General features: G+C 30.6%; 3 protein-coding genes across 3 annotated transcripts; all 3 read left to right on the forward strand.

The window, feature by feature from the left end:
• Positions 1-1,757: 1,757 nt before the first annotated feature.
• LOC124926852 (transmembrane protein 45B-like) lies at positions 1,758-2,957 on the forward strand. The gene has a single exon (XM_047467161.1). The coding sequence runs from the start codon at positions 1,804-1,806 to the stop codon at positions 2,734-2,736; it is 933 nt and encodes a 310-aa protein (XP_047323117.1). The 5' UTR covers positions 1,758-1,803; the 3' UTR covers positions 2,737-2,957.
• Positions 2,958-5,844: 2,887 nt separating this feature from the next.
• Positions 5,845-6,819, forward strand: LOC124925251 (extensin-2-like). Its single transcript, XM_047465222.1, has one exon. The coding sequence runs from the start codon at positions 5,845-5,847 to the stop codon at positions 6,817-6,819; it is 975 nt and encodes a 324-aa protein (XP_047321178.1).
• Positions 6,820-10,992: 4,173 nt separating this feature from the next.
• Positions 10,993-12,224, forward strand: LOC124927101. The gene has a single exon (XM_047467449.1). It carries the CDS (start codon positions 11,048-11,050, stop codon positions 12,005-12,007), a length of 960 nt encoding a protein of 319 aa, XP_047323405.1. The 5' UTR covers positions 10,993-11,047; the 3' UTR covers positions 12,008-12,224.
• Positions 12,225-13,681: the final 1,457 nt, after the last annotated feature.

Here is a 13,681-nt window from a genome sequence, read left to right on the forward strand (position 1 = left end):
ATAATTGTTTAGTTTTCAAATCCATTCAGTATAATTCTCTTGATATTTTAATTATTAATTTTTTTAAAGATTTTTTTTAAAATTTTAACTAAAAAATTAAGTTATAATATTATTAATTGAAAAATAAAATTTATGTCTAAATTATAATTATTTAGTGCTTTATATATTTATAATTTTAATAAAAAAAATTATAATATTAATATATGAAACTAAATGTTAAAAAACAATAAAAATGTATTGAAAAAGAATATTTATAAAATATGTTGCTAAAGAAAACAAATTAAACTATTTACAGCGCTTTTTCACGGTTGCTAAATTTTTAACGACCCCACTTTTTGACATCTTACATAAGCAAGATAGCGACGCTTTTATGCGTCGGTAAATGCATTTTTTCCTGAACAAAACATAATTTGTTGTAGTGACTTATCCAGCTTTGTCCCCAATGTGCGACCTTTTTGCATTTCTTCAATCTGAACTTTAAATATATATATAGTTAACATGAATGCCATAGTTAATTTTCACCTTCATTTACCGTGGTTAATTAAAATGATAATCGGAACTCGTGATATATAATTTTTTTTAAACATCCTATTGAACTACTTAATAAGTTAGTTTAACTTTATTACATGTATTTATACAACACATTCTTAATTTGTTTTAAGTTTCATCAATTAGAAAGTACTATCACCACCTTTCTTATAAGAAGAGAACATTTTGAAAAAAAATCTACAAAATAAATAAATTAAATTGGCCCTAGAGATGTGGAACAAATGTCCCCTCAACACTACAAATTTTGATCATTTCAAAATGCAACTAGAGGATTTTTCTTTGCAACATAAAAATCTCCTCTAGTAAAAAAAAATATTAACAAATTAGGTAACAAATATAACAGAAAATTCTCTCAAAAAGATATAGCTATGACAATACATCGAATTCACTTAGCCCTACTATTTTGTTTCCTTAACACTACTATTTTATTTCCTTGAAATTAAGTTAAATTTATATTAATGAGAAAATTGATAAGAATCTGTGGTCCAGCCCTGTGCTTTGCTGCCTACCAGGCAGGCCCTTAACGCCGGTTTTATGTTACTGTCGTTATATTTTTTAACGAGGTTTTTTCATTATTTCCCTTCTCTAGACTTGGGAATTATTTTTCTTTAACATCATAAGAACTAGGAACTAAAATTCTCATTGTAATCCACCTAGCTTTCTGAATCTAATTAACTTGTGAATTCGTACCACCCCTATTGTTGATTTCATTGCTTGTTTTGAAGAACATTACATTTATTGCTTTCTTACCAAAATAAACATGAAAATGTTTATTATTGTGGAAGATGTCGATTAGAAGATTTGATCGTCATAGGGATATTAGATTTAGGGTTGAAGAGAGACGATCCATCTGGACTCCTATTCCATTAATAATTTGAAAATTATAAGGTACAAGATAGTCCCTGAAGTTAGAGTACAAAGAAATATAGAAGTCCCAAGATATAATTAAATAGTTACATTTAACCCTAAGCTTAAAAAACTGATATATTCTAATTCTATTTCTCACAATCTTCATATAGATAGAGATGATTGAAACATATTTAGGTCACATTAATAATGAGTATTATATTTTACACTTCAAAAATCATGCAACAATGGCTAATTATATTTGTTAATTATGTATAGTTTAATCAACTCAAATCTTATGTCCCAAGCCATTAAAAATGTTCCACACCTTTAAATACCAAACTCCTCCTCCTCCACCACATTCAACACATCGATCACTCTTTACCTAACACAACACAAAGAGCATTGATGGGCAGTTTTATTGGTCACGTGCTTCCCGGCCTAGGGTTTATCGTCATTGGATTATGGAAATTGATAAACCACATCAAGCTCCACGCCCTTAACCCTAAATCATACACAGCACAACTCTTCTTTCCCACAAAGAAGTCGAGGTATGGCGAACTCTACTTCATGTTGGGGGGCAGCGCAATCTCCATTATGATGGAGCTCTTCATCGGTCCGGTCAAGCACCAACCCTTTGACACTGACGGGACTATTCCCACCAACCATCTACACAATTTCGAGCACGCTACCGTCGGGTTGACCATATTCACTTACGCGGCTTTAGCTGTGATCTTGGATCGTTTTGGGCGCCCAAGTACTAAATATGGTATGACCCTAACAATTGGAGTTGTTGCCTTATGGCTAAAATACCTCCTCTTCCACCTCCACTCGGCCGACCACACTGGTTTGGAGGGGCATTACCATTGGTTCCTTCAGATTCTCATTATTCTATCGCTTATCACCAGTGTTCTCGGTATTCCTTACCCAAAGAGCTTCTTGATCAGCTTCGTTAGGTCCTTCAGCATAGCTTTTCAAGGCGTTTGGTACAATGTTATGGGAATCATGCTTTGGACAAAAGGTTTCATGCCTAAAGGTTGTTTCATGAACTTCGAGGATGCTCACTATGTGGTGAGGTGCGATACGGATGCAGCGCTCGATAGGGCTAAAGCGCTAACTACCCTTGAATTCAGTTGGTATTTGGTCATTGGTGTTGTCATGGCAATGGGTTTGTACTTGTACATGATTAAAGTTTACCCTGAAAAAGAATGTTTCGAGTCGTTGGCTAAGTACGAGTTTGGAGATGATCAAGATCACAATGATGCTGAGGCTCAAAAGAAGAGCAACAAACGTGGGATTTTAAACGGATTTATTAAGACTGGCAAGGAATTCAAAGAATGATTATGACAAGAGATAAGAGAGAAATGTTGGGTATAATATATAACCTAAAAAATGTTGCTTATGTTTGATGAATCTGTTCAAATTAAGCCTAGCCAAGTATATATTGTAATGTTGGTATAAGGAGAACATATCTGAATGTGTGTTTCTTTTTATTAGTTATAAATATGCATATTTGATAGATTTTACCTTAAAATAGTGAATTATTATGGTTTTCTGTTTTATGCTGTTAGTGTTAGTTTTATTTATAATTATTTATTAATTAGGCTCAAGAATCTATCAAACTTGGATAAACAATGTTCAAAAACTACACTTAATTACTTGAACATATATAGTTCATTTGCACCACATTAAATTAGTCATATATATGACTAAAAAATTTCACTCATAAACAGAAAATTTATATAATTAACACCTTTATTTTCTTACAAAGTACACTTTTTTTTATTGATCCATGCAAGGTAGTTGGGACGGTCGCATGCACGGTGGAAATAATCACAAATATATTAAATAGATAAATAAAATCCAAAAGAACCTCAAACTAAAAATAATATTTTTTTTAAAAGAAAGACAACTCCTCTCATATTATTACCAACAAAACTAGATATCTTATCCATAATACTTGAGCAATATTGAACCAATCTATTCAATCATCTGCAGGTCAAAATCTTATTTGAGAGAAATCATTGCAAAATTGTATATGTTAAAGATTATTTGCTCGAACTTCAACTTACAGAAACATAATTCACTCCCTGTCCTTCATAACATGTGACAAGGTTTAGTAAGAAAGTCATTTATCTCTATTACATTATTTTATTTGATATGGATAAGAATGATTATTGCTATAAGATAATATATTTTGTACAGATAAACAAAAACTTTAATTTTTTAGTAGCTTGGATAACCTAAATTTAACATAAGTACCTGAAATGACTCGTTCCGATAAATAAATGAGAACAGTTTTCCGGGTAACTCGAACTAAACTCAATCAAAAAGGTATTATTGTTATTCTAGTACCCCGAATTGAATACAACATAAACAAATATTTGTGGTGGGGGTGACACTGTCTCAATTATATATATAATTTCAAAATAAAAAAGATAGTGCACAAAATAAGCTTACAAAATCTGAATAAAGCCTCTTAAAAAACAATATTGAGCATGTCATTCAAATAAAATAGTAGTACAGTAAAAAAATTTGACAAATTTCTACATATTTTTTTACTAATAAACGGATTTCAATCACATTCCAAATTTTGCGACGATGAATGCGTGAAGACAATCGTTCCCAAATTCCGAGACAATTCCATTAAGAATGTTGAAACTTCTTTTTTGAAAGATCATTAACCACAATTGCAAGTTTAAGGTTTAACTTGAATAATTTACCAAACAATAAAGGTTATTTTGATCCTTTTTTTTCAATTTCACACATTTAAATGCCTGCATCCCTTCCCTAATCTCTACCAAGTCAATTCACCTAGCTAAATCTCTTCCTCACACTATGGGCACTTTGATTGGAAATGTCACACCAGGCATTGGATTCTTAATTTATTATTGGATTATATTAAAAGTGATAATTGTAGTCATTTACATTAGAGAGCATTTTAGGAAGCTTAGTACGTATATGATCAGTGGACTAGAATTATAAAAAAAGATTGAAGATAACATCAAATTTTGGATGATGATGTCTTGCAAGTATTAGAACCCTATATGATATCAAGCATATTTGTTTATTTTGATTTGATAAGAATTTATATTTTGAGATTATTTGTAGATTTTCTTATACGAGGATTTTAGGCTTATTTTGTCCTGTTAGGCTAGTTTTACGTGGATTAGAATTGGGTTTTTTTACGGATTAATGTTTAGATTTTTTTACATTTGGTATGGTTGCGTGTTTAAATTGGTGTTATTTTTTATTTAAAAATAAAGTTTTGTATAAATTTTTACTTATTTTTTTCTGGAAGACTCATTCTTTTTTTAAATATATGCTTCACTAGTACTCCAAGTGTAATCACATTTGATCACTTTCACAAAAATCACTTTAAATAAATTTAGTAAAATATGTTGATTAACAAAATTTCAAAAAATGTCACTATATATAAGTTACACTTTCAATCCAAACAATCCTAAGAATACCCCTATTCATTACTTACAACCAAATTCATTTATCAATATGGTAAAGGGAAAATTAAAAACTGATGTTGTTTTAAATTTTAAGTTACAATTTTTAATAAAATGATTAATTATATTTATAATATATTTATATAATAATTTGAACTGTGATAATATGTAATAATAGTAACTTTAAATTAATATAGTTATAATTTGAATTGTTTATGCGCAATAATTATAAATTGGTAAGATAGTTTAAGTGACAATAGTATTTGTCTAAAAAAACAAAAGTCAAAGTGATGAATTCTTATTTGTAATTTTTTAAGTTGAAATGAGATAGTGATTAATCTAAATTAAAAAATATCATGTCAAATTTTTTAAAGAAAAAGAGTTGTGTTGAATTATTCTTTTGGTTAATAAAAGGATTTTATCATACCAAAGTCTTCTACCTAGGAAACTAAAATATCAGAAGAAATAAATTATCTCAAATCGATTATAATACAAAGCCAGATATGTTGCCCTACACATCCAATGGAAATCACAATTATTTATTATAAACATCATGAGTGGTAGCCTCGATGTTTTGATTGGATTTTTTTATTTAAGAATAAATGTTGTCACTTCCTACATTATTATTGTGTAGTTTACTTGTAATATGTACTTGAGAGTTTAAGGACATGTCTTTGTATCTTCTCATATAAACGTGGCCCAAAGTATTAGTACCCATAACTATGAGTTATGATACTTTAATTAAGTTGTTTAAAATCATTAATTATCTCTTATGTGATGGGAGACCACATTCCAACTATAATTAAGTCATTGTATTTAATTTAACATATATAACTAATCAAGCTCTAAATCCAGCCTATTAATCCAATTAAAGAAACACATCCTTCCCTTTCCCTTCATCTCTTAGAGCAAGTATAAATGGCTTGCATCTTCTCAATTGAAACACACAAGTAAAGTTCATTAGAGACATTGATTTATTTGGGAGTTTGAAATGGGAAACTTCCAAAGGTTAGGGCATTTCTCTCTTTTTATCTTTGCAATTTTATTAATATCTTCATGTGGAGCTATAGCTGAGTCATACTCTTATTCTTCTCCACCGCCATCTTATACCTATTCGTCTCCACCCCCACCGTACTCTTATTCTTCTCCGCCTCCTCCAACGTCATACTCTTATTCTTCTCCGCCACCACCATACTCCTATTCGTCGCCACCCCCGCCACCATCTTACGTCTATTCTTCTCCTCCCCCGCCACCATCATACTCTTATTCTTCTCCTCCTCCGCCTTCATATTCTTATTCTTCTCATCATTATTATACTCACCCTCACAAACATGTAAAACCTTATTTTCATTCACATCCTAAGAAATATAACTCATATACCTACAAATCACCACCATCTTACTATCAAAGTCATAAGAAAAATGTTCATTCTTACAAAACTAAAGAGAATAAGTACACTCCTTATGCATACTCTTCCCCACCACCACCACCTCCATACAAAGCTCAAGAGAAGAAATACACTCCCTACACATACTCATCCCCACCACCACCAGTATACAAAGATCAAGAAAAGAAGTATAGTCCTTACACATACTCGTCACCACCACCACCATACAAAGCTCAAGAGAAGAAATATACTCCTTACACATACTCGTCTCCACCACCACCATCATACAAAACTCAAGAGAAGAAGTATACTCCGTATTCATACTCGTCACCACCACCACCACCATACAAAACTAAGGAGAAGAACACCCCTTACACATATTCATCCCCGCCTCCACCAACATACAAAACTCAAGAAAAAAAGTATACTCCTTACACATATTCATCCCCGCCGCCACCACCAAAAGAAAAGAAGTACACTCCTTACACATACTCATCCCCGCCACCACCATACAAAGCTCAAGAAAAGAAGTACACTCCTTACACTTACTCGTCTCCCCCGCCACCAGCCTACTACTAACCTTTTTACAAATTCTCAGTTTTTTTATTCAAATATGGCTATGCATGCAGCAGTCATAAACTCTAAAATAACTGTTTTCCCTTATTCATTGTTTTAAATTTTATGAATGTTTCTTAATTGATTCTTTTTCAATATATTCATTGTATTTTACTTCAAAAGTGTTATAAGATTAATGTTTGTATTTGTTTATCCTATTCTTTTTCAATATATTCATTGTATTTTAGTTCAAATGTGTTATAAGATTTTTGTAATTGTTTATCCTATTATCAATATATATATATATATATATATATATATATATATATATATATATATATATGAGCATCAAGATATTTACTATTTAGCCTTTTTTTCATTAATTTTATATACATTTATAGATAAATATTCTTACAAATAAGACTAGTAAATCTTATAAACTTTGAATGATAAATGATTGTTACAAAATAATATGTACTTTGTGTGGAGCATATTATGCAAGAAAAAATAATATCATACCTTCTAAGAGCTTGTTCTATTTTGGTTTATTTGAAAATTTTGTGATTTATTGAAATAATATGTTTGACATTAACCCGATAATTTAAATAACAAATACAACCATTTACCCTTTGTCTATTTCATTATTCATTTTCCTTCAATGGATTTGTCTTCTGTAATTATGAGATGCACGAATCCAGAATCTTAACTTCGACTGAAATTGTTATTAATTAATTTGCCTCATTTAGTCATGTAAAAGTTAGGTGATTTGAGAGTCCAAATGAAATGAAGGAAGAAGTGTACGAGCATACTTCTTCTGAGTATATCGATATCTTCTTTTTTTAAAATGTATAATTTATTTGTTTTCTTTGGATATTCTTAATCTGGTATGATTTAGGGCTTCTATTGAGCATGAAATCTTGTTTATAGGTTTTGAAATTGCAAGAATAATCTTATTCTTCGTTGTTGTTGATTCTTCTCCCGAAAGCTTACAAGATAATACTTAAAAAAATTGATGGGACTTAAAGAGACTAAAAGGTAATTATTGATCGATTGTCACTGAAAAACACTTTAAATAAAAGTGAAGAGTCATGGTTATACTTGTGGGGACGTATCATTTTCAAAAAAGAAAAAATATTTACTAGTTCACTGAAAATAATCATTTTTACGAATAGTGAAAATATTTTCAATAATCATTGTAACGGATTATCAGGCATATCATTTGAAAGACCGGAATAGCATTATAAATATTTCAGTGCAAAGAGTTAAAAGAGCAAAACATTTATTTAGCTATGTATTTTCTTAGATGGTACTTTAGTATTGAGAGTTCAAATTATCAGTATCGGACCTGAGATTTCGAAACTTGAAGCGAGCACAAAACTTGGTACCCTCAAAACTTAATATTTATAAAAATATTTTTTATCGATTTAAATATAACAGTATTTGTAACATGAATTTTAGAAATAAAATATCATCAAAACAATATGTCATAAGTAAATACTAAAAAAACAAAATAGATTCAAACAAAATATAAAATTTATCATCATATCTTTTAGGACCTCTTTCAACCAAAAAGTCTCTAATATTTTGTATTTTGTCTCAATTTCCTGGATCATCAACATTTAAAGGAAACAAAATCTTTTGATTTATATCTCCATCAGTGTCACTTTTAGGCATACTTACATCGTTCTCATTTTCAGACTGTTTTGGGTCTTCGTTGCGAAGTTCATTCAATTCACCATGTTCCCGATCATTCAACTTATCATCGATGTCATTCTGGTTCACTTGCTCTACTATTTGATCGCTTATGAAATATTTATTAAGGCTTCCTACTTGGCTTTGAATTAAAGCATCTTCCTTTTGTTTTTTCTTTCTTTTTTCTGCCCTAGACAATTGTTTTTTTATAGCTTTGATAAAACTCTAAATGCTAATCTGCATTAAAAAATTATAGATTAACCAGCATTTTATGAATCTATGATTAACCACAATGTTGCACTTCCGCTATGCAACAATGCAAGATACAGATTGTGAATCCACCATTCCACCAGACAAGTCCTCAACAACCAAAAATAATCAAGTAAATCGAACCAAAATTTCACCGAAATCGGAGGAAGAACTCTAGTGGGCAGTGGCGCAGTGCCAAGAAACAAGGTTGGAACGAGCGAAAAAGGCCCTAGAGCTCGGGGAAGGAGACGACCGAGTTTTCTGCTCCGATTCCGGCAAGCTGGAGGATCGACGACGGGCTTGGGATTTGGGGGAAGTGTTTCCTTTTCTTTTTCCAGAATGCCTTGTTCTTATTTTTTTTCTTTTTCCTTGATTTTGTTGATAAATGGGAATCGGGCGATTCTTTTCTCCAAGTAAGATAGTATTTTTTATTTTTTTTGGATACAAATTAAGTTAGGGTTTATCATTGATAAGTTATTAATTATTATTTATGGGCTTTTTAAAAATAAGCCCATGAACATATCATTATAATTTATTTATTTTTAAGATTTTGGTGCCCCAAAAATATTTGAGTCTGAGACAATTGCCTCACTTATTACACAGTAGGTCCGGTAACATAAGTTAATTTATTATAATGAATAATTTCATGTATATAAAATTATATATCTTAAATATTTTTCTCTTTTAAAAAAATATTTTGTATAAAATTTAATTAAATTAAAAACTACATATAGTAATGTAGAAAATAAATAACATACTAGTATTTCTATTTTAAAAACCAATTATAAAAATTTTAAAAATAATATTATAAAAAAAATTGAATTGTGAAAGTTATAAACTAATAAATATAAAACAAAATTTTGAAAAAGGTCCGTGAAATATAAAACAAATTAGTTATAAAAAAAATAAATTATTTGTATTAAATTAGCAGCCCATTAGACATTGTTATAGGTAGCCATGTGTGCATTCTATTTTATTATAAGCTCTTTTCTAGTATATATAATCATGTGAAAGTAACTTTCATTAATTAAAATCATGGAATGAATGACCCTTTCTTTGCTGAAGATTGTAAATCAGTCCTTTCAACTGATATATGCTAACCATGATTGAAAGCAATTTTAAATTTCTACAAATCCACATTTTATAACCATTTTTATTTTTAGTTTAATTAATAAAAAAAACATCTTTGATTTTATACTTAATATTTGATAAAATCACTCATACTAATATATATTTATTTTAAACTTTATTTTTGTAAATTTTATAAACAAAAATTGTTTATGATATACAGTATATCAATCGACTAATTCAAACGATCAATCGATTGACCAAACCCCTGATATCCACTCATAGCCATGAAATATACATTCATTTCATTATATCATATTTTTATATTAATTATCATATTAAAACTTATAAATAAAAAAACATTTATATCAATAATCATTTTTGTCTCAAAAAATACTAGGAGCATGATTTTGTACTAGGGGCAAATGCTTCTACAGTCTATCTGGAAAACAGCCCAAACTTCAGATTTCGTGAAGCCACCACCATTGAAAGATATTTGTCTTTGTAATAAATAAAATTAAATAAAATTAAAGGATTTGTCTTTTATAAAAAAAAATGACATGCTAAGAATTAATAATTTTTCTTCACACTTTTGCTCTAATTGTGAAATTAATCCTGTATAGTATCATTTCTATTTCGGAAATTTATTTTATTACCTTCCCGGTCCAATTTGTTTCACAAAATTCCACTATCAAATTAAATCGAAAAAAAAATTGTCTTTCAACAAGTCGATTCGAATGTGAAACCTAGCATACTTCCGAACTATATCTCCTCGGAATGTGAGTAATCTATTTCCTCTTTTATCTTAAGCTTCTAAGAGTAAAACTTTGATATTTCCTAATAAAAAAAATATATTATGACTTGTTTGGCTTCTGTCAAGTTGTATATAATACTTATACATATAATAATGCAATTGAAATCAAGTTCATGAATTATTTGATCAATAAATTACATGGATCCGTCACAAATAAGATGAGGAATCTTCATATCGATAAAGATATATAGGATTACATCAATAATGTGTATTATATTTTACACTTCAAAATCTTAAAACAACTATTACTTATATGTTATGTATCGTTTAATCAACTCAACTCAACTTAATTAATTCTTGTGTGTTAATCTTATGTCCCAAGCCATTAAAAAAATATAATATCCTCACACCTTTAAATACCAAAACACTCATCCACATTCAACACATCAATCCATCTCTCTTTCTCAAACACAACACAGACATCGAGCCATGGGCAGTTTGATCGGTCATGTGCTTCCTGGCCTAGGTTTTTTCTTCATTGGGCTATGGCAATTGATAAACCACATCAAGCTCCACTCCCTTAACCCGAAATCATACACTGCAAAGATCTTCTTTCCCACAAAGAAGTCGAGGTATGGCGAACTCTACTTCATGATGGCGGGCAGCGCAATGTCCATTATGATGGAGCTCTTCATCGGTCCGGTCAAGCATCAACCGTTTGATGTTGACGGGACCATTCCCACGACCCATCTCCACAACTTCGAGCACGCTTCCATCTCATTGACCATATTCACTTACGCGGCTTTCGCTGTGATCTTGGATCGTTTTGGTCGTCCAAGTACTAAATATGGTATGACTCTATCACTCGGAGTTATTGCCTTCTGGCAAGAATACCTTCTCTTCCACCTCCACTCGACCGACCACATGGGTCTTGAGGGACATTATCATTGGTTCCTTCAAATTCTCATCATTGTCTCGTTCATCACCACTGTTCTCGGTATTCCTTACCAAAAGAGTTTCTTGATCAGCTTCGTTAGGTCATTCAGCATAGCTTTTCAGGGTATTTGGTACAATGTTATGGGAATAATGCTTTGGACCAAGGGCTTGATGCCTAAAGGTTGCTTCATGCATTTGGAGGAAGCTCACTACGTGGTGAGGTGTGAAACGGATGCTGCTCTAGACAGGGCTAAAGCGCTAACCACCCTTGAATTCAGTTGGTATTTGGTCATTTGTGTTATCATGGCAATGGGTTTGTACTTGTACATGATTAAGGTTTACCCGGAAAAAGAAGGGTACGAGTCTTTGGCTAAGTACGAGTTGGAAGATAATCATGACGAGAAGGAATTGGTTGACGATAAGGATGATGATGATACCGAAGCTCAGAAGAAGAACAGCAAACGTGGCCTCTTGAACGGATTTATTAAGACCGGCAAGGAATTCAAGGAATGATTATGACAAATGAGAAGGGAGTTATTGGGTATATCTAACTTAATTAATTAATGTTGCTTATGTTTATCGATCAATCTGTTCAAATTAAGCCTAACTTAGTACTAGAGTACTGATCTATGTTGGCTTTAAGGAGAACAGATTTGAATGTGTGCTTCTTTCCTTTGGTTAATTTGCATTCTATGGATTTTAATTACCTTACTTAACTCTGTTTTATGCTTAGTTTATACACTCCTTAAAATATACATATATATGTCAATTCAAGGGTAAATTCATGAGGGAAAGTTCCTAGAAACAAACAATTATTGAAAGAAAATTGAATTCCATGTGTTGATTAAAATTATGAATACTCAATCAACTTGTTCATCAAATGTATAGACTGTTTATGTAATAATTCATTGCATTTATTCAATCCATCTCAATGCCTTCTCTCAACCAAAATGCACAAAATCAGATACTACAGATTCATTCATCAACTGAAATAAGAACTAGAACAGTCATCATTGCATCAAACTTCATCATATTGCATTGAAACTTTGAAAGGAAAATCTAGTACAAAGTCAAATAACTAGAATAGAAATATATAGAAGGTATCTAAGTCATTAAATCATGTATTCATTTCATTCTAGACATTGAAAAACTGTAAATAGACCTTGGATAGTTGGGGAAGACAAAATTGAGCAGCTAGAATTGATGATGGACACCCCTTCTCCTCCAAGCACTTCTTCTTCTTCTTCTTCTCGGGAAGGAAATAAGTGCAACAATGGAGGTTCTCTCTTCTCTAGATTAGCTCTCGGAGGTGGAGGAAGGAAAATAGAAGTCCTAAAGAAGAAAACTCTCTCTGCCAAGAAATCTTTATTTCAATCATACCCTTTTGATCGAAATACATTTATGAGTGGTCTGGAATACGATCTTCATCGTCATCCAAGATCCAATCGTCGATCTTTGAAGAAATTCTGCATCTTCTACGCCAGCCGCCGCCCCTTCCTTCAACGGCCTTCAGCTCTTCTTTCTTTTCCTTTTATCTTTTTCTTTCATTTAAATTCACCCCCATTCTTTTAATATATTCACAAAGACCCCAAAAGCCCTAAAGGCCTTAGGGCTTTGTTTGAGGTCTGATCCACTTTCAAAATAAAATAGAAATAAGGCCTTGTTTGAAATCAGGTTATTTTAATTTTTATTTATTTTTATATTATTTTATATAATTCAATTTATTTTTTTTTTTAATTATTTGATTATGCTTGAATTTGGTATACTAATTTTGTATCTATACCATATACCTTACCGAAAGTTTCGATATAGGAAAAATTATACAATTACTGTACCGTTATTTTGGTATATCGAAATTTCGACGTAATACAAGTAACATCTCATTCATACCGAATATTGATGGTATACAGCAATTTTGGTACGGTATAAGTATTATACCGTTCATACCGAATAATATTGAAGTTTACTTATATTTTAATTATATTTTAAAATTTATGTTTTTATAATTAAATTAATATTAAATTTATTTAAAAAAAGAAATAAATTTATTAAATTTATTGAGAAAAAATATATATATTTGTAGAGTTAAAGACTCAAATTTATTTGGAAAATGAAATAATTTACTAAAATCGATTTATTCGTTAAAAAACAATAACTATGTGAGTTTAGTTTTGAAAAAATTAAAAC

Source organism: Impatiens glandulifera, chromosome 2, assembly GCF_907164915.1.
Source record: "Impatiens glandulifera chromosome 2, dImpGla2.1, whole genome shotgun sequence".
NCBI classification, from domain to species: Eukaryota; Viridiplantae; Streptophyta; class Magnoliopsida; order Ericales; family Balsaminaceae; genus Impatiens; species Impatiens glandulifera.

What these genes read in the sequence shown, in the direction of transcription:
- LOC124925251 (XM_047465222.1), top strand. Translation starts at nt 5,845, where the DNA reads ATGGGAAACTTCCAAAGGTTAGGGCATTTCTCTCTTTTTATCTTTGCA.
- LOC124927101 (XM_047467449.1), top strand. Translation starts at nt 11,048, where the DNA reads ATGGGCAGTTTGATCGGTCATGTGCTTCCTGGCCTAGGTTTTTTCTTC.
- LOC124926852 (XM_047467161.1), top strand. Translation starts at nt 1,804, where the DNA reads ATGGGCAGTTTTATTGGTCACGTGCTTCCCGGCCTAGGGTTTATCGTC.